This window comes from Simochromis diagramma, unplaced genomic scaffold, assembly GCF_900408965.1.
Source record: "Simochromis diagramma unplaced genomic scaffold, fSimDia1.1 OVJJ01000738.1, whole genome shotgun sequence".
Lineage (NCBI taxonomy): Eukaryota > Metazoa > Chordata > Actinopteri > Cichliformes > Cichlidae > Simochromis > Simochromis diagramma.
The window spans coordinates 324,190-349,127 of record NW_024387255.1 but is presented as its reverse complement, the minus strand read 5'-3'; the positions used below and the strand labels follow the sequence as shown (position 1 = coordinate 349,127).

The 24,938-nt window shown below is 42.0% G+C and overlaps 3 protein-coding genes and 2 long non-coding RNA genes across 8 annotated transcripts; 3 read left to right on the top strand and 2 right to left on the bottom strand.

The window, feature by feature from the left end:
* Positions 1-3,671: 3,671 nt before the first annotated feature.
* LOC120715240 lies at positions 3,672-6,184 on the bottom strand. Of its 2 annotated transcripts, XM_040002098.1 has the most exons (3): positions 5,525-6,184; positions 5,241-5,440; positions 3,672-4,160 (listed from the first exon to the last, which is right to left on the bottom strand). In XM_040002098.1, exons 1-3 carry the CDS (start codon positions 6,084-6,086, stop codon positions 4,137-4,139), a joined length of 786 nt encoding a protein of 261 aa, XP_039858032.1. In that variant the 5' UTR covers positions 6,087-6,184; the 3' UTR covers positions 3,672-4,136. The 2 variants fall into 2 exon arrangements, with proteins under 2 accessions (XP_039858032.1, XP_039858031.1); XM_040002097.1 differs by having other exon boundaries at positions 5,241-6,184.
* A 1,113-nt stretch (positions 6,185-7,297) lies between these two features.
* On the top strand, positions 7,298-10,376 carry LOC120715235. Of its 2 annotated transcripts, XM_040002093.1 has the most exons (3): positions 7,298-7,671; positions 7,938-7,963; positions 8,026-10,376. In XM_040002093.1, the coding sequence occupies exon 3, from the start codon at positions 8,367-8,369 to the stop codon at positions 9,699-9,701; it is 1,335 nt and encodes a 444-aa protein (XP_039858027.1). In that variant the 5' UTR covers positions 7,298-7,671; positions 7,938-7,963; positions 8,026-8,366; the 3' UTR covers positions 9,702-10,376. The 2 variants fall into 2 exon arrangements, with proteins under 2 accessions (XP_039858027.1, XP_039858026.1); XM_040002092.1 differs by having other exon boundaries at positions 7,938-10,376.
* Positions 10,377-13,489: 3,113 nt separating this feature from the next.
* LOC120715233 (transposon Ty3-G Gag-Pol polyprotein) lies at positions 13,490-17,196 on the top strand. 2 transcript variants are annotated; one of them, XM_040002090.1, is made up of 2 exons: positions 13,952-14,029; positions 14,113-17,196. In XM_040002090.1, exon 2 carries the CDS (start codon positions 14,206-14,208, stop codon positions 16,639-16,641), a length of 2,436 nt encoding a protein of 811 aa, XP_039858024.1. In that variant the 5' UTR covers positions 13,952-14,029; positions 14,113-14,205; the 3' UTR covers positions 16,642-17,196. The 2 variants fall into 2 exon arrangements, with proteins under 2 accessions (XP_039858023.1, XP_039858024.1); XM_040002089.1 differs by having other exon boundaries at positions 13,490-17,196.
* A 5,596-nt stretch (positions 17,197-22,792) lies between these two features.
* Positions 22,793-24,017, top strand: LOC120715236. Its single transcript, XR_005691577.1, has 2 exons — positions 22,793-23,440; positions 23,652-24,017. It is a non-coding gene; the product is annotated as an uncharacterized LOC120715236 (long non-coding RNA).
* Positions 23,764-24,731, bottom strand: LOC120715237. Its single transcript, XR_005691578.1, has 2 exons — positions 24,547-24,731; positions 23,764-24,411 (listed from the first exon to the last, which is right to left on the bottom strand). It is a non-coding gene; the product is annotated as an uncharacterized LOC120715237 (long non-coding RNA).
* Between the last annotated feature and the right edge of the window lie 207 nt (positions 24,732-24,938).

Genomic DNA, 24,938 nt, shown 5'->3' with positions numbered 1-24,938 from the left:
ACTATATAAATAAGGAACAAAACCAATAAAACTGTAACCAGACAACTGAGAAAATGTGGGATTGACTGTATTGTGATGCTGATTGTAGTTACAGTGCAAATGGACACTTAAAAATGCAGTTCCCACTTCTCCACCATAGTCAGAGCTCATAATGTAGGTAGGCACAGATACTTTGATGATAACATGGTGGCTTTATAATAGGTAATTTTAATTTACATCCTTCCTTACAGCATGGGAGACTTGACTGAATTCTTGAAACAAAGAGAAGTCTCTGATGAAATTATACAGACCTTGGAGAATGAGAAGGTACTTAATTCCAACAAGATACTGGTTGAAATGCAACTTTTCCTCATTGTTCTTAAGTTAAAAATAGGATTGTATTTTCAAGGCTGGTATTTTTAATAAATTAAATTATTTTTCCATCTTTAGATTGATGCCAGTGTCATAAGTCTAATGACAGATCAGGAGCTGAAGACTTATTTGCCATCATACGGTGATCGTCTAGCAGTATTTGGATTTTGCAGACGTAGGGGCAGCAGCTGCAAGTCAGCGCTTTTTGAATGGCTGAAATCCAAACTGTCCAAAAGAAAATTATTTGAAGAGGATGGCAGTAGCACACGGCAAGAAGAACATTCCCAAACAACCCAAAAAAGAAATGCTCTGAAGAGAAATAGAAAAATAGAAATAGGATGGATGCATTATGATGAAGACACTGAGGTTTTCAAGCAGGTTAGAGGTAGACGAGGAGGAGGAACAAGAAAAATAGGCATTTGCAAGGATGCCAAGAAAAGGGACATATTACAGGTTGCAACAGGCCTGTTCTTTCCAGATGGAGGAAACATTCCAGGGGCCCTTAACAGATTTTGACTGTGATCTGAAGGATTATCAAGAGATGATAGTCCATGATGCATTGACAGTAGGGGAACTTTATCATGTTACAAAACTAAATATCCTCAGGTTCTACCTCACCACAAAGAAAAAACAAAATGACAGCCTTCAGAGCTCCAACCCAGGTTTGCATCCATCTTCAGAAATTGAAGCGAGTCCTCAAAACCAAACCTCTTCTTTTACTGTCACTACAGTCCAAACATCTGCTCCATTTGAAACAATCAGCCATGATGTGACATACATTGAAGACACTCCAAACGATAACCTTCCACAATCTTCCACGCAGTCTCTAAGTGCTAACACTTCTCACAGCAGTGACATTATTTTTGTTGGCCCCTTTTCTGACAGTGAGCCAATAAATTTGGATGACACCCTGATTTTTTCTCCACAACCTGGTCCATCCAGTGAGACAGTGAGGAGAGTAGTGGTGGTCCACAGAGGGCAGGTAATGTCAGAGCTCATTTCACATTTTAGTGATAAGGACCTTGAAGATGTCGACATCAAAATCCAGGTCTTACTGCCTGATGGAACACCTGAAATGGCCCATGACGATGGGGAAGTTGTGAGAGATTGTCTTTCAGAATTCTGGAAAGAATTCTATGACCAGTGCACCACTGGAAACGTTTACAAGGTGCCCTTCTTAAGGCATGATTTTGGGCAACCGGAGTGGGAGAGTGTGGGCAGAATCATTGCATTTGGATGGGTTAGAGAGAAATATCTGCCTGTGAAAATTGCACCTGCCATTCTGGAACAAGCTGCCTTTGGATATGTAAAGAGTGATATTGTGGAGAATTTCTTTAAGTTCATGCCTGACTCTGAGCGTACAGTGTTAGAGGCGTGGCGATCAGACTTTAGCACCGTGGACCAAGAAGAACTTATAGACATACTTGATAACCACAGCTGCAGAAAGATACCAACAGCCTGCAATGCCACTGAAGTCCTATTGGAGCTTGCACACAAAACAGTTGTCCAAGAGCCTGCCTATGTTATTGAACAGTGGGCAAGAACACTCAGCACTGCATGGGAAAGCCTTTGTGATCTATCTTCAGTTTATGAAACCCTCCAACCAACTGTGAGAAAAGTTCCCAAGTGTCTCACTTTCCCTGAAACAATGACGGCTCACCAGAAGCTCATTCAGAAATATTTGACTACATATGTGAAGAATGCTGAGAAGGAACATTTGTGTTTGTTCCTCAGGTTTTGCACAGGTTCAGATTTACATTTGGGAAAGAACATCATCATTGGGTTTAACGAACTGGAGCTGTCGATAAATTATGACAGCTATCCTGACTTCAGATCGGAGATAAACAGTGTGTTGGAATCAAATGTGTGGGTTATGGACATTATCTAAATGTTTGATTCACGGACAATGGCTTAAAAGCCATTGTTGTTTTACAACAGATGTCACAAGATGACATGTATTGTAGTGGTTCACCAGAAAATTAGAGATTGAGACCCCTGCAATATGTAGTATATAGTACATGTAGGAGATATTGCATATATCTCCTACATGTTTTATCATCGAGCACACATTTTACAGTTTACAAGTCAGGTTTTACTTGTCATTGTATTTTATTACAGTTATGTTTGTACAGTTCTGTTTAGCCATCTGGGTTATGGTGACTTTTGCTAAATTGAATGGCCATAAGGCACACCTTTATGCTTTTATTTTGGATTTCTGTGAAATCAGCAATTGCTTAGCTGAAGGTTGATTATTAGTTGGCTTTTCCTGATTTTTGTAATGGAAAAAAACCCTTGTTTATCATAGCCCCCTTTTTTAAAACTGCACAGCCAATGGGGTAGTTATTTACAAGATATTTTCTTATATTTCTGTTTTCATGATTGAGCCTAATGTATTTGCTTCATAGTGGTTTTAGACCACACGTTCTTATTCTTTAATTGTAGGATATTGTTATCAGATCTTGCCATATTATCCTCAATCTCTTTTTATTGTCCCATTCTTTTTGTATTTTTAATAATAATTGAATTTTTGCACAACATATTGCATATTTTTGTTGAGTGTATTGTCGTACTTTTTCCAAGTCTTGTGCTTGCAATTAGATTTTTATAAGAATACTTTAAGGGTTTTTGTGTTACTGTAAATACAGTACAGTTGTTATTTTGTTTTAAGATAAGATGATGGCAGAAGATCTGTGTCTTATAATAAAGTGTTCAATGAGACAAATTACATCTTTCATTTTGGTAATTTCTGGGTTTTTATTATTCTGAGGCGCAATTTGAAAAAAAACATAGGTCCATAAATCTCACTCAGTTAGGTTATCCATATGCTAAAAAATATATAATTATACTGCCCATAATCAGGAAAACAGTCAGTATATATAAAAAGTCTCAGCAGTGAAAATTGACAGTGAAAAAAAAATTACTGCTACATAACCAGATATTTCAAAACATCAATAATTACTCAAATAAAAAGAAAGATGAAAAAGCATATTTACAAAAAGTTGAAATCATAATTCCAAGGTGACATGCGCTGCATATCCTCCAAATAGCATATGTTGTAATAGCATATTGTGTACATATGTTTTAATAATAAGTCTTTTAAAACAAAAAATTGGTTTGTTAATTGAAATAAACCATCCAAAAAAAACCCCTCCAAAAATTAAATACAATTTTTATAGCCTTTTTCACTGTTTGTGAAATACATTTTCAGGCCCTCAAAACCCATGTATGTGTGCCCCAAAAATGACAACCATCCACAAATTAATAACTCATAAAAGTTTACAGTTTAAATATGAAAATACAGCATTAAAAAAAAAGTGTCTTTTGGGGTGATATTTGTTGCAGACAGCAAATGTAGCAAAATTAAAACCAAACAAAGGGGGGGAAAGGCCTAAATATCCCTAGATGTCCCTGAAGGACAAGGGTCAAAGAATGTGTTTTTGCCACCTCAATCAAATGCATAACGATGTCTTACCTTTAAGGCAAAAGCTCCAACTCAGTAAGCATCAACTGCCTTAGCTTTACATACAGATCCACTGTATGAAACACATCATCTGAGAAGTCCAGGTTATGTTCTGACATGAGTTCTACACAGAGATGAAAGACATCCTCTTCACATGGAAAGTCTTTGAACACGCATTCTTCAAGGCAGGCTTCAACTTTGTCCATATTGACATGTTTGAGACAGTCCCTCGCGCCATAAATGTCTGGGAGGGTATACATAAAAGATGGTCGCAATGAGGACTTTGGGAGTTGTGGACTGGGTGCATTCTGTGGTCATTCCAGGCCTAAGCAACTTCATTTAATTCTTCCTAGATGAAAACAAAATGCACAAAAGACACATTTTCAGGCATACAATATGAAAATGTTAATGTACAAAAGCACAACTAACTTCTACATTGATTTTCTTAGCTTACACACCATTAATGTAGCTTTGAGCTACATTAATGATATCTATCTGTATATATACACATACCTATATACATTGTGGGATTATAATATTATTTTATGACATGTTAGACCCTTAATTAAAGATTGTGAATTATTATGTAGTTTTAGTTTGCATTATTCTCCTGAATTAGAAGAAGGTGATAACTATTGCATTTGTTAAACTGATTTGCATTACATTAGACTGCTGATTTATTGTGAATGAATGATATTGTTTTATGATGCATTATACTGCTGAGTTATAAGAAATACTGTTCGCAGAAAGTCATCGCCTTATTTGTCTGATTAGAAGAGAACAGAACATACTGGAGAGGTTTTCTGCCCCATCTTAGCAGGAGCAGATAAACAGGGAGCCAAGGTCGTAGCTTAGGCACCGTGTGTGAGAAAGAATGTGAATGTTTAGGCTTTTATGATTAGGTGGGGGCCACTAGAGGCTATAAGAGTTTGATCAATGCTCCACCATTTTGAGATCTGATGCTGTCTGGGTACGGTGTCCATCTCCCACGCGTGTGATCATTAAAATCATCGTTTGACTCAACCCGGCCGGACCAGTGTTGTCATTTTGGTTTTTCCTCTTGTATCCATCCCCAATATTTGAATCCGTAACAACATATATACATATATACACACACACACACACACATATATATATTATGGACAGACAGATACTTATTTACTTAGTTTTGACCCACCAAAAATGCTAACCAAGTACAGAGAGAGACCTAAACACATATAAATAATCAATGTGTTATAATGTATATATGTGTTTCTTGATATATTTGTGGAATTTTTTTTTTAACAAAAGTTTTTTTTAAAAAGCACTCTACTTTTCACGTGCACTTTAATATATCTGATGTTTCTATAATATGCAAAGGCCGTGTGAGTTGTTACAAATTAAACAGTTACAATACATGTCGTTTACACAATCACCTATGTAAACTCACCTGTATAATGTGAAGAAAACAGAACTGGACCAATGATTTGTCCAAGAAAGAGTCTGAGAAGTGGCCATCCTCTCTTAGTTTGTCAAATAGTTCAATCCAGTACTGGATACACTGGCTTCGTAAGATTAGCCACCATCTTCCAATGCGTTGATTTCCTGTACTTGCTCCAAATATGACGTGCTCTCGTTCTGGTTCATTGTCTGTAAAGTGCAAAAATCGTTGCATGTGAGCCACATGGACGTTTTCTGTTCCTAGATCTAATCTCACTCGATCAGGGCAACCACCTTGTTGAATCACGGCATCCATGAAGTAGCCAGCAATTACTCTTGGGTCATTATTTGTCTTGTAAGCGTCTAGCCATATTACACTCCTTGAAAAGCCGTCAATGCATCCACTGATTGCAATCCCAAATGGCTTCAGCTTATCATAGCCGTCGATATGCCACACATAGTTGGGGCCTCTGCTATGATATACTCGCCTTCGCAGTCGTCTATGTGACCTCAAATCCACACCTTCTCCATCGAATAAACGGAGCAGAAGACGAACGGTTTCTCTGTCAGTAACAATGCCATTCATCCAACACTTCTGGTGCATCCAACGATACCCATGACACTGTCCTGACATTGCCAATTGTGCTTGTATAAAAGCTGCCACCTCTCCCACCTCTGTTTTGTTCTTTCTGCGCCAAAGTTGGTTGTTGTGTAAAATCCTTTCAAGTGTACGGAGGCTGATAGTAATGCCATGTGATTCAGCTAATAACGCAAGAATCTCCTCATTTGTGAAGCCACGCTTAAAATACTCAGCAATTTGTGAATTCATGATCCGTATCTGTAATACTGTTAGCATTTCTGTAGCATTTGTAGCTGAGGGCTTCAGCTTCCGGGTAACATGGAAATGACGTCATTCACATAGATTACTGATTGGCAGAGCTAACTCGAAATTTTGAGTTATTTTCTCAAAATTTCGAGTTATTTTTCTCATAATTTCAAGTTATTAAGTCGAAATTTCGAGTTGCTAAGTTGAAATTTCAAGTTGCTAAGTTGAAATTTCGAGAAAGATAAGTCGAAATTTCGAGTTAAGTGTCGTTTTTTTTTTTAGTGGCGGAAACGGGCTTCGATAGTTTCAATCCATTTTTCGGTTTCAAACCATTTTTCAGTTTCACTCTGCTGGCACTGTTTTGGGGTCCGGGGGTGCGCTGGGGGGCGGGGATTCTGACCCGCATATATTTGCATATATTATAATGCTGACCAATGACTGGAGAAAAACACTGACGACACGGCTGCGGTCACGGACAAACTTGCACGTGTCTATTCGGGAATGGCAGATGCTGAGAGGTCCAGCTTTTATATTACCGACTATTTCAAAGTGACAGCCTGAGGTGTTCTTCAGTAAATTGGACTACCGGACAGGAGGACCTGAGGCCCCACCGCATTATTTTTGGTAAGTTAAATGTGTTTGTAAGCTAATCCGTAATTTAGCTACCTAGCTAGTGCTCACCTTAGCTAGCTACCTAGCTAGCTAAGATGAGCACTCAGCTGTCGGGGAAACTTGTTTTGTGTAGTTCGTTTAGCTAACCCGTGCAGGTGAATGAATTTACCCTGACTAAAGAAATCAAGAGAAATGCACCGGGCTGCTCAGTGACTAACCACGGTTACTGTACTTTTATTATGAGTATTCAGGGCTCTAGACTAACTTTTTGACATGGGCGCACCAGTATGCCTAACTTTAAAAATTTAGGCGTACCGGCACAAAAGTTAGGCGCACTCAAATTTTTCAACCGCATTGCTTAACACCGCAGTTTTACATGTGCACTTCTATGGAAGTCCATACAGACAGTATTCATTTCTAAATTATTAACAAACAAACTTGTGCTTAAAGTGCTTTTGTAACGGGTGTATTAAAAAATAATTTATATTTCACCAAAGATCCATCCTGCAGTGTTATCTTGCTTTGTCAGTATTGGTTATGTATATGTGTTTATTTATATATGTTTATTTTCTGTATTTATATTTTGGGAGCTTTTATTTTGTTTGTGTGACCTTTGACTCCCTACGAAGTCACTTCCTGTAGCTGCGCGCTATTTTCCTCAGTCGCCTAGAGGCCCCGCTGAGGAGAGGTGAGCGTATGCTAGTGTTCTCAGTTACAGAGCAAATAAACACAGTTAAAGTAACTAAAAGTAATTCAAACACTGCTCGTTCCCTTTGTGCATTTTGTCTCATAGTTCTGTTTGATGTTTTAGTGTGAATTATTGTTTCTCTGTCGAGTACAGCACTTTATTGTAACATGCTAGTTAGCATGTCTCAGATGAGAGCATAGGAGCATGCACGTGGCTTCTCATGTGGTCCGCTATCCTTCTCTCTCCCTTGAAGGTGTTCATGCAGAAGTCCAGTAAAGTGAAGTTGCTGTACTGTTTTGTTTTTATTTTAAACAGGTATGTGAGCTCCCTCTTTTATTTTTGTGTCATGTGAACTGGTTATATCTTTTGTTTGTTTGTGATTCATGTTCACTGTTTCAACTCACTGTAAATATGTAAAATTGCCACTGGTAAATGAAGTCTCCCTAAAGTATAATTTTGTTGATGAGGTAATTGTCACTATATGTTCACGATGCAGTGCATTTTTGTTTGTTATATATGAATATAAATACATTTTAGCAGTATTATTTGGTAATTGGATTTGTTGTAATGTTGCACCTCAGTCGCCTAGAGGCCCCGCTGAGGAGAGGTGTTCATGCAGAAGTCCAGTAAAGTGAAGTTGCTGTACTGTTTTGTTTTTATTTTAAACAGTTCTGGGAGAATAAATCCACCCAGCTGGCAAAGTAAGAGCTGACTCCTCTGGTCATTCGCACAACACAACGCAGAGAACTAACGGCAATAAGAGTTTAAGGCCAGACCGGCTACAGTGGTGCCGTGACCCGGATCCACACCACTTCAGACTTGCTCATCGTGGTTCGTGGAGACGCGATCAACATCAGTTTGGTCACCAGAGGTTGCTGTAATGGACAATGTAATGTAAGCTCTGAACACAAATCCCAAGCGTTCGAGGAAACACTTGCACCTTTTTTTTTGGACTGTTGTTTACAAGGTAAATTTAATTCTGCTGTTTGCATTGTACATATGTTATAACAATGGATGATGAAAAAGTTTCAAGTGACGGGTTCAGCTTTACCATGGGAAGAGGGAGGGTAATTGAGGGGTTGCCTAGTACACCTGTTCGTAGTGCAGGCTCCCCAGCTTTCTGTTCCACTCGCATACTTGGTTGCACATCTTCCAGTAGTGGTAAAGGTAACTCATTCTCAGACCCTTCAGCTACAGCAGACCCAGCATTAAATGACCTGATAACACATATAGCTCAACAGGTGGGGCAGACCATTAGGGATCAGTTGAAAAAGGAATGTGGGGAAAGGGATGACGGGGCCGCACAAGCTCAGAGCAGTGTAAGCCAGCCACCCAGCGAGCCCACTTACCTTAACCTGACTGGGGCAAAGCTAGTCCTGCAGTCAGATGTGAGAGAGCCTCCAGTCTTCAGAGGAGATGGGTCGGATAAACATACAATCTGTGAGTGGGAGGAGCTGATGAGAATGTATGTCAAGAAGCGAGCAACACCCCTTCAGGAACAGTACCAAGAAATAATGTTCAAGTTGATGGGCAAAGCTAAGGACATTGTAAGAATAACTCTGAGAAGCACCCCATCGTTAAAACCTTGTGAGAATCCAAATGTTATATATGACATACTGAGGCAACATTTCAGTGACATGACATATTCGTGTATGCCTATGGCCGATTTCTACAGCACAGTTCCAGTGCCAGGAGAAACTCCTGTAGAATATTGGGTCAGACTGAATAAGGCAGTTGATGCAGCAGAGGAATGCCTGAAGAGACTCGGACGGCACATGGAGGATCCCTGCCAGGAGGCAGCCATGATGTTTGTGAAGTACTGCCCTGATCCCACCCTTGCTGCTGTTTTCAAGTTCAAGGCACCAAATAAGTGGACAGCCAGTGAGATTCAGGAGCAGGTGAATCGGTACCAGCTTGAGATGAAAGAGCGTATGCTCCCCAGGTCTAAGTGTCTCACACCAGTTAAAGCTAACATCCAGACCCCTGCAGCTGATGGTCTAGCGACATCAATGCACCCGGGAGAAACACAGGTGCAGGCGGGATCAAATGAGACAGTAAAGTCCCCTTGTAATGACAGTTGCCTGAAATTACTAATCAGCCTTTTTGACCATGCTTTATCGCAGAATAACCAGGTTGCAGACAAGCAGCTTCCTCCAGGTCAGGCCCGACCCAGATGTTGTAGAGTATGCCAGTCCCCTGAACATTCTACCCTTGTGCATTGTAGGCAGAAACACCTATGCCTTGCATGCTTTGAGCCAAACCATATTAAGAGAAACTGCCCTCGTCGCTCACCGATTCAAAGGCGCCCTGCCTCCCAACCTAATGACACACAGCCTTTAAACTAGCTGGCCCGCATTTGGTGAGGGGATGTGTGGGCACAGATGTTGAAACCCTCGGCAGTGATGATGTTGAAAAGCATTACATTAAAGCATGTGCAGCCGCACCAGATGGTGTTAAGGTGGTAGTACAAAACACACAGAGAGTTGGCCCGTTTGACAAACTGTTCTACACTCCTGTCAGCATTAATAACAGACACCACATGCAGGGTATGCTTGACTCTGGTTCCATGGCGTGCACACTCAGTGAGCAAGCAGAACAGAGTATGCTGAGTGAGAATACACTGCCAGAACCCACTCCCCTGCCTCAAGAAATAGTGCTAGTAGGCTGTGGTGGCACACTTCTTTTTTTTTTCATCATTGTTTTTATTGCAGATTTTCCTTTAACAAGACAGTGTCTCGACATTAGACACAGAACAACAAAACAGTACAAACACAAAACGTACACAACAGCTCTTAAATAAGGCATAATACAAGATACAAAATACAAAATATAACATACAAGAGGTGGTGAGTCAGTCTTACAGCGCCCGGGTGGTGATCACGTGCGTAGTAGTCCTTTGAATAAGATAGCGGAAAGGTCCGGTCCAATATAGTCCAAAAAGGGGTGCCACATCCCGTAGAACTGACCCACACTGTGGTGTATAACGTGTGTGAGGTATTTCAGAGGAATCAGTTCAAAAATTATTTTGGCGCCAGCCACAGACAGTGGGAGTCCTATCGTTGATCCATTGTAAGAGGATATTTTTCCTGGCTGCAAATGTTAGAGTGTTATACAATCTTTTGTTGGCCGCCGCTTTCAGGCGGTCACTTGGAAGACCTAGAATCAGGGATAAAGGGTCCATCTCTATATCAACGTGGAAGATTTTCCCCAGTTCACCTGTAATGTCAGCCCAGTATTCTTGAAGCTTGTAACAGGACCAAAAACAGTGAGTTAAAGTCCCTACATCAGTTTTGCACTTAAGACACACAGGGGAAAGAGAGCGGTTGAAGAGGTGCCTGCGGTGAGGGGATACGTGTAATCTGTGTAAAATCTTAAGTTGGATTGCTCTTGTCCGAGTACAAATTGAAATCCTTTTTGCGAGAGACCAAACGGTATCCCACTTATCTTCATCTATGGTTACCGACAGTTCCCTCTCCCACACACCTCTTGGGCAGTCTGAGGTACACCTGTGCACTACTCATGATGTCAGATCAGCATCCTGATGTGGCACACCTGTGAGGTGGGATGGATTATCTCAATATAGCAGATGTGCCCACTACCACACATTTGGACTGATTTGTGACCACTGTTTGGGAGGGATGGTTATATTGTGTATCTGGAATGAATTTTAGGTCTCTATGTCCATCCCATGGGGAATGGGAGCAGTAACAAAGGTGTTGCGTTTATATTTTTGTTGAGTGTATGTCACCAGGCAGCACAGTGATTGTTGAAGCCACTTCATCAAAGTCCATGTCACGTAACATCATGCTTGCCCGCATCATAACGCCATTGTGGGGTGATAGGTGGGTTCCCATGAAGGTCACTAACCTGTTGGATAAACCAGTCACCCTGAAAAGAAACAGTAAGTTGGCTGACGTGTCCCCTTGTGTTGCTGTTGAGGATTTTGAAGTTTTCCAGGGCACCTGTCAACCCCAGAAATTTGTGCAGGAGGAAGAGAAGGATGATGCCCACCTCACTGATCTTAAACAGAGACTAAAACAGGTTGGGCTCAGCGAAATTGATATTGACCTGTGCCATGTTGGTCAAGGGGAGAAGGAGAAATTGGTTAAAATGCTTGAGAAGTACAATGACATTTTCTCCAAGCATGCACATGACTGCGGCAAGGCCGAAGGCTTTGTACACCGCATCAGGCTCACTGATGAGAGGCCATTCCGCCTTCCTTACCGCTGAGTCCCTCCCGCACATTATCAAAAGCTGCGACAAGTTTTGTCTGAAATGGAAGAACAGGAAATCATCAGGAGGTCCGTGAGCGAGTATGCCTCTCCACTGGTGTTAGTGTGGAAAAAGGATGGTAGTTTGAGAATCTGCACTGATTTCAGATGGCTGAATGCAAGGACCCTCAAAGATGCACACCCACTGCCACACCAGTCTGACTGCCTTGCTGCATTGGGTGGAAATACCTACTTCAGCACCATGGATCTGACCTCGGGATTTTATAACATCCCTATGGCAGAGGAAGACAAGAAATACACAGCATTTACAACCCCAATGGGATTGTTCGAGTACAACAGAATGCCCCAAGGACTCTGTAATAGCCCCGCCTCATTCATGCGAATGATGCTCAGTATTTTTGGGGATCTGAACTTCAGTAGTCTGCTGTGCTATCTCGACGATCTGCTTGTATTTGCTCAGACAGAAGAGGAGGCCTTGGAGCGGCTAGAGACTGTGTTTCAGCGCTTGCGGATCCATAACCTCAAACTAAGTCCTAAGAAATGCCACTTAATGAGGTCATCAGTCAAGTTTTTAGGCCACATTATAGATGGCAATGGAGTGGCTGTGGACCCGGCAAAGGTTGAGGTCATAGCAAAGATGACAAAGGCTGAATTGATGGAGGATGATGGCTGCACCCGTCAGTTAAGAGGATTAAGTCATTCCTGGGGATGATATTCTACTATCAGCATTTCATCCCTAGCTGCTCCTCTATGGCCAAGCCTTTGTTTGCCCTCACTGCTGGACAGAAGAGGAGAGGGAGAGTTAAAACAGGCACCAATGCTGGTGTATACAGAAAACTGAAGCCCTCTGACTGGACAGATGAATGTGACGCAGCTCTGTCTAATCTGAAAGAGAAGCTGTTGAATTGTGTGGTCCTTACACATCCAGACTTTTCTTTGCCTTTGATATTGTCCATTGATGCTTCATTAGATGGGCTCGGTGCTGTATTGTCACAAATACCAGCTGGACAGCAGAAAGCTCGTCCAATTGCTTTTGCAAGTAAGACCCTGAGCAATTCACAGAAAAAGTACCCAGCCCACAGGCTAGAGTTTTTGGCATTGAAATGGAGTGTGTGTGAGAAGTTCAGTCACTGGCTAAGAGGTCATCCCTTTACAGTGTGGACAGATAACAACCCTCTCACCTACATCATGACAAAACCAAAGCTTGATGCTTGTGGTGCTTGATGCGTTGGGTGTCTGTGATGGCCAAACCCGTGGCCACACTCTAAAGTCGGTAACTTTTGTATTTTCATTCTTCATTTTGAACATAGTAATACATTTTAGTTGCCAATAACTTCATTGATTGGTTTGGATACATTTGTTCTATTTGTAAGCGCGCACATTTAGTTTACTTATGTATTCATACTACTTCATTTCTTTGCTTTCTGACTAACTTTTGTCTTTTTATTTCTTACCTGCCATCATCCCTGGGAGTTGCTGGACAAAAGATGGTAGCCAGGGTTTGAAACCATTAAATACAAAGGAAGATAATTGGACCACACCACCACTTCCTGCTGAAGGGGGGAATGTGTGTTTTCTTTACTTTAAAAACAAAGTATTTGTATTTAATTAAATATTTGAGTTTAGGGTTTAATGGGGTTTTTGATTTTCTGGCTTAGTGTTTAGTTTATTAACAAACCAGATTGTACTGCATCGTTTGTGATTTATGATTGTGTTTTGTTTGTTACCCCTCATGTGTCACAATGGTCTGATCAGCCATTATATATACCCTTGTATGTCATTTCATGTTTAGGTCAATTATGTATGTTTGGGCAGTCATTTGGTTTGTTAAGTTTGCAGTCTTTGCAGTCTTTGGGTTAAATAAATGGAAACTATATTTTTCTAATAATTCCTGGGCTCCTCCTGTTTTTCAACTCGGTCCATCACATGTGGTGTCAGAAGTGGGATCCTTCAGTTGAGGAGACAGGATTTTTTTTTTTTTTTTTGCATTTTTCTGCCCTTTTTTCTCCCCTGACAAACTTTTTGAGCCATGCAGAATGCTGTGCGCCCAAAGAGAGGAAATAAAATGGAGGCCAGAGAGGCCTTGCAGCAGCCAGAGAGGGAGAAGGAGATGGAAGAAGGGATTTCAGTTGTGGCTGGAGACACTGAAGGAGAGGATACCAGGGAGCCAACTCTGCTTGATATTGCTGGGATTCTTCAGGCTTTCATGGGACAACAGGAAGTTCGAGATAAAAAGCAGAGAGAGGATGCTATACTGCAAGAACAGCGTTTTAAGAGTTTGCAACACCAGTTTCGGCTTTTGCAAATGGAAGTGCAGGCCAGAACCACCCCACTTCCAGAGCCCACATCAACTGATCCAGAGTCTGTTGAAACTCCAGCTGATTATCAGACACAAGCAACATCTCAGCATGAGGGTTCTGGCTCAGCCTCCATATTAACAGGTCAGTCTGTGCATATTCATCATCCTAAACTGGAGAAACTAGCTGTTGAAGATGATGTTGAACATTTTCTGACCACTTTTGAGAGAATTGCAGCTGCTTGTCGCTGGCCAGAGTCAGACTGGATTTTTCACCTCATTCCTCTTCTCACTGGTAAGGCTCGAAGTGCCTATGTTAATATGGATGTGGACGATTCACTACAATATGAGAAGGTAAAAGCTGCCATTTTGCAAAAATATGATATAAACCCAGAAAGATACAGGCAAAGATTTCGCTGTCTTGAAGTTTTTGATGAGAGTCCCAAGGAACTGTATGCAAGACTGAAAGAACTTTATGAAAAATGGATTCAGCTGGAAAACAGAACTGTAAAAGAAGTTGGTGAAATTATTATCTTGGAGCAGTTTTTAAGAATGCTGTGTCCTGAGCTTCAGGTCTGGATTAAGGAGCATAATCCAAAGTCTGCTGCAGAGGCCGCAATCCTGGCTGATGTGTTTGTAGCTGCCCGAAGTAAGAGTCAGCCATGGAGCAACAGTGCATGGAAGGCTGCCAGAGATTCACATCGGTCGCAACCCCCTCAGCATCCTCAGAGGTCAGCGACGGGTGTGGGTAAGCCCTTTACAAGGGAAAAGCAGCCTCTGAATACCTCGAAGCCAGGTAAAAGGCCGCCAGTGTGCTACCTTTGTGGACAGGAAGGTCACACTAAGCCCATGTGTCCTAATAATCAAAGCAAATTATCTCAGATGTGTTTTGTGCCTCACCAGAATGTGGATATTAAATCTGAGAGAAAGCAGTCAAATAAAATCACCACAGTAAAGATTAATGGACAAGAAATTAATGCTTTAATAGACACTGGCAGCACACAGACTCTGGTACACAGGAAATATGTGTCAAAAGACTACACATGCCCCTCTGAAACCATATCAGTTTGCTGTATACATGGTGATGAAAGACCATACCCTACTGCTGATCTGTTTATTGAAGTGCAGGGGACACCCTATCTGTTAAAGGTTGGTGTAGCTGATAATCTGCCCTATCCTGTAGTTCTTGGGGAGGATCTGCCAGTCATCTATGATTTGTTGAGAGAAGTGCAAGAGTGCAATGTTGCTATAACAAGGGCTCAAACTAAAAATCAGGATGAGCATTATGCAACCCTCAGTGCTTTACCCTTCTTTGAGGCTGAACTAGAGACAGATCCCGGGAAGTCTCAGAAGCCACGCAGTCAAAGAAGACGTGAAAAATTTCAACACACTGTTGGAAAGACATCAGTTCAGGCTGCTCCAGATATGCCTTTAGGTTTTTCAGTACCTACGAACATCAGACAAATGCAGCAGGCTGATCCAACTTTGTCTGCCATGTTGCTGAGGGCTAAGGAAAAGGACTCTGAATCTGACACAAATAAAGAGCTGTACATTCTGCAAGATGGCATCTTATACCACCAGCACGGCCAGGTTAAACAGTTAGTGGTCCCTAAAGTAGCCCGTGAAACAGTGCTTACTTTGGGGCACTCCATTCCCTGGGCTGGCCACCTGGGGAAGCATAAAACCACCGCTCGCATCAAGCGATACTTTTTCTGGCCTGGCTTGCGCTCAGATGTTGCTATGTTTTGCAGGAGTTGTCCTCAATGTCAGAAGACTTCGATTAGAGTCCCCACCAAAGCACCACTCCAACCTCTCCCAATCATTGGTATACCATTTCAGCGTCTTGGCATGGACGTAGTTGGTCCTGTAGAAAAAAGTAAATCTGGAAATCGCTTTATGCTAGTCATTACAGACTATGCTACGAGGTATCCTGAAGTCTTTCCATTAAAAACTGTTAAAGCAAAAACTGTAGCTTCCTCATTGATTCAACTGTTCTCAAGGGTTGGATTCCCACAGGAGATTTTAACTGACCAGGGCACTAATTTTATGTCCACACTGTTGAAAGAGGTCTATAAGCTGTTAGGCATCAGGAGTGTGCGGACAACCCCTTATCACCCACAGACAGATGGACTGACGGAGCGCTTCAACCAAACTCTCAAACAAATGCTCCGAAAGTTTGTCAATGATACAGGGTCTGATTGGGACGAGTGGCTGCCATACCTCCTTTTTGCCTACCGGGAAGTTCCTCAAGCCTCCACTGGCTTCTCCCCATTTGAGCTTCTTTATGGCCATGAGGTGAGAGGCCCATTGACCCTGCTAAAGGACTCATGGGAGGGAGAGCAAGGTAAAGAGGAATCGGTCAATGTTATTTCATATGTCATTCATATGAGAGAAAAGCTTCAGCAGATGAGTGAACTGGCTCAGAGTCATATGGCAGCTGCTCAGAGGCAACGAAAGACTTTGTTTGATAAAAAAGCTCGCCACAGGAGTTTTGTCCCTGGCCAGAAGGTTTTGGTAATGTTGCCAACTTCTGACAGCAAGTTGCTGGCAAAGTGGCAGGGACCCTTTGAAGTACAGAAGAAACTTGGACCTACTACCTACAAAGTTTCTACACCAGGTCTCCAACGAGGGAGTAGAGTGCTCCATGTTAACCTTCTTAAGGAATGGATTCCACGCACTGAGAATAAAACAGAGGGTTTGCTTATTCACAGCGTGGATGAGGAGGAAGAAGTTAATGACTACTTTTGCCTTCAGTAACAGTCTCTGTCCTGGACCTGAGCCATCTCACCAGTGAGCAACAGTCTCAGGTAACACCTCTGATTGATTCAGACATATTTCAAAAGTACCCAGGTCGCACGAGTCTGGTGGAGCATGACATTGTTTTAAAACCTGATGCAGCTGTGAAGCGTATGAGTTACAGGATACCGGAACGCTTCCTGGTGGAGTTAAAGGAGGAGGTGGACCTCATGCTGTCTCTTGGAATCATCCAACCTTCAACAAGTGAGTGGTGCAACCCTGTTGTGTTGGCTCCAAAAAAGGATAGCACGATACGTTTTTGCATCGACTTCCGGTACCTCAATTCCATATCGAAATTTGACTCTTACCCGATGCCACGCATTGACGATCTCATTGAGCGTTTGGGGAAGGCAAAATATCTAACGACCACTGATCTCTCCAAGGGATACTGGCAAGTACCTCTCACTAAACAGTCTCAAGAGTTGACAGCATTCCGTACTCCGTGGGGATTGTTCGAGTTCACAGTCTTGCCATTTGGTCTGCATGGGGCCCCAGCAACATTTCAAAGACTAATGGATAAGGCTCTCAGCATTCACCTGTGCGTACCTTGATGACGTTGTTGTTTTCAGTGGAACTTGGGAAGAGCATGTGGATCACCTAAGAATTGTGCTGGATTGGCTGTGTTCCGCAGGGCTTATCATCAATCCAGCAAAGTGTGCTCTTGCTAGGACTGAAGTCCAGTACCTCGGGTTTACTGTTGGAGGTGGGACAATTAAACCACAGGTTGACAAAATTAATGCAATTGCATCATGTCCTCTTCCACAAACCAGGAAACAGCTGCGATCCTTCCTCGGCATGGCTGCGTTCTACAACAGATTCATTCCCAACTTCTCAGCTAGAGCAGCCCCACTGATGGACAGGATTGGCTCAAGATGTCCCAATAAGATTCGGTGGACAGCTGAAGCCGTTGCAGCTTTCAAAGACCTTCGCCAGTCCCTGAGTAAGGACCCCGTTCTGCACTCACCAGATTTCACAAAAGACTTTACATTGCAGACTGATGCTTCTGAAAGGGGTTTGGGAGCAGTGCTTCTGCAGGGACCACCAGAGGATCGACATCCTGTCGCCTACATCAGCCGTAAGCTGCTACCAAGGGAGAGCCGCTACGCAACGGTTGAGAAGGAAGCCTTGGCCATTAAATGGGCACTTGACTCTTTCAAGTATTATTTGCTGGGAAGAGAATTCATCCTTCAAACTGACCACAAAGCCCTGCAGTGGCTGGAGAGAATGAAAGACACTAATGGGAGAATCACCAGGTGGTATCTGGCTATGCAGCCATACCGGTTTAAGGTTCACTATATCCCTGGTAAAGACAATACCACTGCTGATTACCTCTCTCGCTGCCTGATGGAAGATCCAGAAGTGGGGGGGTGTGTGATGGCCAAACCCGTGGCCACACTCTAAAGTCGGTAACTTTTGTATTTTCATTCTTCATTTTGAACATAGTAATACATTTTAGTTGCCAATAACTTCATTGATTGGTTTGGATACATTTGTTCTATTTGTAAGCGCGCACATTTAGTTTACTTATGTATTCATACTACTTCATTTCTTTGCTTTCTGACTAACTTTTGTCTTTTTATTTCTTACCTGCCATCATCCCTGGGAGTTGCTGGACAAAAGATGGTAGCCAGGGTTTGAAACCATTAAATACAAAGGAAGATAATTGGACCACACCACCACTTCCTGCTGAAGGGGGGAATGTGTGTTTTCTTTACTTTAAAAACAAAGTATTTGTATTTAATTAAATATTTGAGTTTAGGGTTTAATGGGGTTTTTGATTTTCTGGCTTAGTGTTTAGTTTATTAACAAACCAGATTGTACTGCATCGTTTGTGATTTATGATTGTGTTTTGTTTGTTACCCCTCATGTGTCACAATGGTCTGATCAGCCATTATATATACCCTTGTATGTCATTTCATGTTTAGGTCAATTATGTATGTTTGGGCAGTCATTTGGTTTGTTAAGTTTGCAGTCTTTGCAGTCTTTGCAGTCTTTGCAGTCTTTGCAGTCTTTGCAGTCTTTGCAGTCTTTGCAGTCTTTGCAGTCTTTGCAGTCTTTGCAGTCTTTGCAGTCTTTGCAGTCTTTGCATGAGTTCAGTTTTGTTTCTTTGACCTCTTTTATGAGCTCAACATTTATTAGTCTTGTAAATATAATTTTTGGGGGTTAAATAAATGGAAACTATATTTTTCTAATAATTCCTGGGCTCCTCCTGTTTTTCAACTCGGTCCATCACAGTGTCCAAGCTTGCTCCTTACACATTTGATCTGAAGCACATACCTGGTACCAAGAACGTCGTAGCTGATGCTCTCAGCAGAGACCCCTTTGCAACAACAGTCAGCCATAGGCTGATCACAGAGCAGTACAGTCACCTCCTTGCTGAATCTGAGAGTGTCAGTTCTGAGGGAATACAAAATGCATTCCGGTTGAAGGTCCAAGGTCAACGCGTGGACACACCACCTTTCCGCACCACAGGACTGCAGCCGCCCTCGTCTCAGCCTGGGTGTGGATGCTATGGATGTTAAGGCAATCCTGGATTTTCACAGTGAGTGGGATCTGGCTGCTGAAACAAGGGCTGTGGAACTGTTCCAGTCTGTTCAGGACCTAGTGTGGCCAGGACAGGAGTCATTTCCTGTGTCCACACTAGAGGAACTCCAGCATAGCCAGGAACTTGATCCCAGTATTTCAAAGATCTTACCATTTGTCACAAGGAGAAGGCGACCTTCCAGGCGTGAAAGGGCAGGATTTGATGTGAAAGCCATGGTGTTATTTAAACAGTGGGAAAGGCTTAGGATCCAAAATGGAGTTCTCTATCGGATCACAAAGGACTCCCTGAGTAAACAAAGGAGACATCAGTTTGTTTTGCCTGACAGTCTCAGAGCAAAGGCACTGAATGGTGTCCATGATATTGCAGGACATCAGGGGCAAGCGAAGACTTTATATCTGGCAAGACAACGGTTCTTTTGGCCGAAGATGGAGTCTGATATAAAAGAGTATGTCAAATGCTGTCAAAGATGCATCCTGGCCAAAACACCAGAACCCTTTGCTCGAGCCCCACTTGAGAGCATCAGAACCTCCGCCCCTATGGAGCTGGTGTGTTTGGATTTTTGGAGTGCGGAGGATAGTAAGCAACGCTCAGTAGATGTTCTTGTCCTTACAGATCATTTCACTAAGCTAGCCCATGCCTTCCCTTGCACAAACCAGACTGCAAAGCAGGTGGCTAAGAAACTATGGGACCATGTTTTCTGTGTGTATGGGTTTCCTGAGCGGATTCACTCCAATCAGGGGGCAAATTTTGAAAGTGAGCTCTTGGCAGAACTGCTCAAGTTCTCAGGGGTCTCCAAATCCCATACTACGGCATACCATCCCATGGGCAATGGAGGGACTGAGAGGTTTAATAGGACACTTGGCAACATGCTTAGGTCCTTGCCCCTCAGAGAAAAGAACAAGTGGCCTCAACAAATACAGAGTCTGACATTTGCATATAATGCAACTGTACATGAGACCACAGGTTTTCCCCCATTTCAGCTCATGTTTGGCCGCATCCCGAGGCTCCCCGTTGATGTGATGTTTAAACAGGTGCTCTGTGATCCTGTAGTTGTGGATCAAAAAAGTTATGTGAAAACACTCATGTCACATCTTCATGAGGCAGCTAAGATTGCCCAGACTAATGCCATCAAGGAACAAGACAAACAGGCAAAAGGATATAACAGAAAAGTAAAGGGCACTTATCTGAACATAGGAGACAGAGTACTCATTGCAAATAAGGGTGAAAGAGGAAAGAAGAAACTTGCTGACAAGTGGGATGCAACAGTGTACACAGTCAGAGACAGAAATCTGCAGACTCACACATACAAGTTGGAAGATGACAGAGGCAACATAAAGGTGGTACATCGCAACCTGGTTTTAAATATCAGCTTCCTGCCAGTAGTGACTGCTGAACTGTGTGACACTGGATCAGAGGGAGGGTCATGTGCGTCAGACCAGTTAGATTCCTTGGATGAGGAGACTGCAGAGGACAGGACCAGTGCTTGGATCAACTCAGATGATGATGAGAGTCAGGAGATCCTGAGTGAGGGACTCTCGGGATTGGGCAAGACAAGTCAACAAGCTCCAGAGGTGGTTGCAGGGGATTCAACCCAGTGTTCCCTGGTAGGAGAGGACTGCCCAGACAGAGACACAGACTTGGACAGTTTGGTAGCAGAACCTGATTTGGACCTCCCGTCTGTGTTAGACACACTTTCAGAAACTGCACTCACTCACTCACTCACATCCATCAGACACAGATCGTGATGCACACACCAAGCCCCTATCAGTAGTCCCTGTGCATGTCGCCGACACGCAGATGCCTCCAACGGATGTGTGTCATGATGTGGGTCCACAAGGACAGCCACGGGCAGGCCCGGACAATGTTGTCATGACGCGAGCCGGCCGAGTTAGTAAAAGAGTTAATCGACTCATTGAGTCCATGGTTCAAAAGCCTTTTGGCTTTAAGCCTTTGGCAAATTCAGTTAGCAGAAGGTCTCAGTCTCTTCTTACGCTGTTTTAAGTAAACCCAGGTGTTTAGAGATCTTTCTGTATTTTGATTGTAGGGGACAGTATCATTATGGCACAATTAAATACATAGTGTGTTTTTAAGGTATTGATGTGTGTGGATGGCTGGGGATGTGTGTGGTGTAAATGGCATCACACTGATCTAAGAAAGGCTGAGGCCTGATCACCCTCATGCTCTTTCTGAACCTATCTGGTAGGTGGCTTATACAGCTGATACTAGAGCTTATAGCTCGGAGGTTTAAACCCGTGCCCAGGAGCCATAAATCCTGTAGATTTGTCCCTGTGTTCCAATTAGATTATTCTCCTGACTGTTCTGGATTTTGGTGAAATCTAGGAGGGGTGGATGTAACGGATGTATTAAAAAATAATTTATATTTCACCAAAGATCCATCCTGCAGTGTTATCTTGCTTTGTCAGTATTGGTTATGTATATGTGTTTATTTATATATGTTTATTTTCTGTATTTATATTTTGGGAGCTTTTATTTTGTTTGACTTCCCACGAAGTCACTTCCTGTAGCTGCGCACTATTTTCCTCAGTCGCCTAGAGGCCCCGCTGAGGAGAGGTGAGCGTACGCTAGTGTTCTCAGTTACAGAGCGAATAAACACAGTTAAAGTAACTAAAAGTAATTCAAACACTGCTCGTTCCCTTTGTGCATTTTGTCTCATAGTTCTGTTTGATGTTTTAGTGTGAATTATTGTTTCTCTGTCGAGTACAGCACTTTATTGTAACATGCTAGTTAGCATGTCTCAGATGAGAGCATAGGAGCATGCACGTGGCTTCTCATGTGGTCCGCTATGTGGTCCACTATCCTTCTCTCTCCCTTGAAGGTGTTCATGCAGAAGTCCAGTAAAGTGAAGTTGCTGTACTGTTTTGTTTTTATTTTAAACAGGTATGTGAGCTCCCTCTTTTATTTTTGTGTCATGTGAACTGGTTATATCTTTTGTTTGTTTGTGATTCATGTTCACTGTTTCAACTCACTGTAAATATGTAAAATTGCCACTGGTAAATGAAGTCTCCCTAAAGTATAATTTTGTTGATGAGGTAATTGTCACTATATGTTCACGATGCAGTGCATTTTTGTTTGTTATATATGAATATAAATACATTTTAGCAGTATTATTTGGTAATTGGATTTGTTGTAATGTTGCACCTCAGTCGCCTAGAGGCCCCGCTGAGGAGAGGTGTTCATGCAGAAGTCCAGTAAAGTGAAGTTGCTGTACTGTTTTGTTTTTATTTTAAACAGTTCTGGGAGAATAAATCCACCCAGCTGGCAAAGTAAGAGCTGACTCCTCTGGTCATTCGCACAACACAATGCAGAGAACTAACGGCAATAAGAGTTTAAGGCCAGACCGGCTACACTTTGTCAATATTGTAGAAAATGTTAAACTTAATCATCATCTTGGCCTCCTCTGACAACCTGTTTGCTGCTGTCTGTTGCTGAAAGGCAGTGTGGAGAGGGGACACTTGGGCAGTGCATTTATAATGTGTTTCCTGAATACACTGTGCTTTTTCAGCATTCAAAGATTGATGGCACCGAGTCAGAGCACTGGCTATGAATTTCAGACAGATCAGGCCTTAACTTAACAAAAAAGTTATCAATCGTTCTTTTCATCTTTTCTCATTTTGCAACCAAATTGGTCGCACTCTAGAGCCCTGGTATTATACCGTAAGAGCAACAGGCTGGACTCTGCTTCTGCTCCTGTGCAAAGCTGATTATTAAATATGTGCAAACAGCAGCATGTTTTCTGTCGCTTTCCACATGTGGAAGGACATTAACGCCAACTTTTAAAAACCTGGCACTTCGGTAACCCCTCATTAGTCAATAGCTACGGATTAAATAGCAAAGCCCGATACTTATGTACTGAAACCAACTACTTCCGCTTGTCCACTTAAGTTAAAATGTTACATTTTTTCCTCTGATTATTTTTTTAGCATTTTTTTTACTGAATTTGTTACAAATATTCAGGTTAAAAAACTGTCCGAATTATTTTTAATGAGTTATGTTCACAAAGTCACATGTGCAGTACTCTGTACAGCTTGCATCCTTTAGGACAAATAATTTGAAGCATTAATATTTCTTGTTCACTGCTGATAACACCTCCGTATGTTGTGACCAGGATGCAGCAGCAGACTGAACAAGAACTGAAACCTGCTCCATCATCTCATCTTTGCAGATGTCCATTTATAAAGCATCAACAACTCAAAGGTAAACATGATATTGGAAAATGTGTTAGTATAAAAGGCCTTTAAAACAAATAAAAAATAAACAGCTCATATGTCAGCTGTCGGCAGAACTGTAGGACTGAACAACTTCAGATCCCGACTGTGTGAGGACAGAAGGATCAGCTCTATTTCAGATTTGAGAGATAAACTTTATATTTCAGTTTGTGATTATTCTGTTCTGTTTGTGATTACAGGAGCCGTCCTCAGATTCAGACCTCAGCACCACCCAGTGACAGCAGACAGATCATCCTATATCTTCAATCTTTGTGGTAACTCCAAAATTAACTGAAGAAAACAGTACAAAGGTTAAAGTACCACATGTGCTGTCAGTGAAAGCTGCAGCTGTTTTATTGATAAAGTTAAAGACAAAAAGTCAAAAGGATTAATCACCCCTGTAACTGTTTCACTATACATCAGCATTAACAGTACCTCAGTTTGGTGTTTCAGAAAACTGCTGATCTCAGACCTGCACAACTTCTGTTTTAAACACTGAATGTACCCAGCTACATGAAGAGCACATGATTAATTCTCTGACACAATTAAATAAAACCTGATTAAAGTCAAAGGATGTTACTTGTATTTGAACGAAAAACTTGTGATCTGGAATTCTTTCACTGTTTTTTGACAATAGTGTGTTATTTATCATAAAGTAATTCAGTCATTCATACCAGAGTAACCAGAGAGCACAACATATATTTAACTTTCTACAGGACTTAAAGCTATTATATTATGTAAAAGTCCAGACCCTCTGAGGATTATCTGAGTACTTCTAACATTACACAAAGCAAAGGTCTCCATCAGTGTTCATGAAATGCTGGGTTTATCCTTCTTGTGAAGGAGCTGCTGGTGAAGATCACGAGCCCTGCTTGATCCCGGCGATGAGTTTCAGTCTTCCTGGTGTTTCTGAAATGATGCCTCTCACTGTGGGTCAACAGAACATCTGGCACAGGACAGCTGTAATGAAAGAAATTGAAGTTTTGAAAAAAAAATCTTGGAAATGCCCTATATGTGAGAAGCAGATTTTGTATTTACTTTTCTTTTGCCAATCAAGATAACTAGAAGTATAATTTTCACCATACAATTACTGACCTTGTCATCTCCTTCACTGTCTGTTTTGGGCTCTGGCCTTGTCCTTCCCAGCGCTCATGAGACTGCTTTGCTGCACTGTGGTATGAGGTGCTAACCTGTTGACAGTGTTGGGAAGGTTAATTTTAAAATGTATTCCACCAAAGATTATAGAAGTAATGTATTCTGAATACTTTACAACTACATGAATGTACTATTGCTGGGTGATTTATTACTATTACTGAAGGCTACTCGCCATACCAATACCAACTAGATGTTAAAATGTTAATATAAATGAGTAACAGTAGGTGGACATTAGGTAAGGCTGCACTTTTTGCAACGATCTCGTGTAGAAAACTATTCCGCGTGTATATAAAACAGGTCAGCGGCTCCGAACCGTAGTAAAGGGACCTCTG

Bases quoted from the DNA above. Each gene is read 5' to 3' on its own strand.
- LOC120715240 (XM_040002097.1), bottom strand. From the start codon at position 6,086: ATGCTAACAGTATTACAGATACGGATCATGAATTCACAAATTGCTGAG. The intron at 4,161-5,240 runs GTGAGTTTACAT...GTTTTCATCTAG, and splicing joins GTTTTCTTCACATTATACAG to GAAGAATTAAATGAAGTTGC.
- LOC120715235 (XM_040002093.1), top strand. From the start codon at position 8,367: ATGGATGATGAAAAAGTTTCAAGTGACGGGTTCAGCTTTACCATGGGA.
- LOC120715233 (XM_040002089.1), top strand. From the start codon at position 13,618: ATGCAGAATGCTGTGCGCCCAAAGAGAGGAAATAAAATGGAGGCCAGA.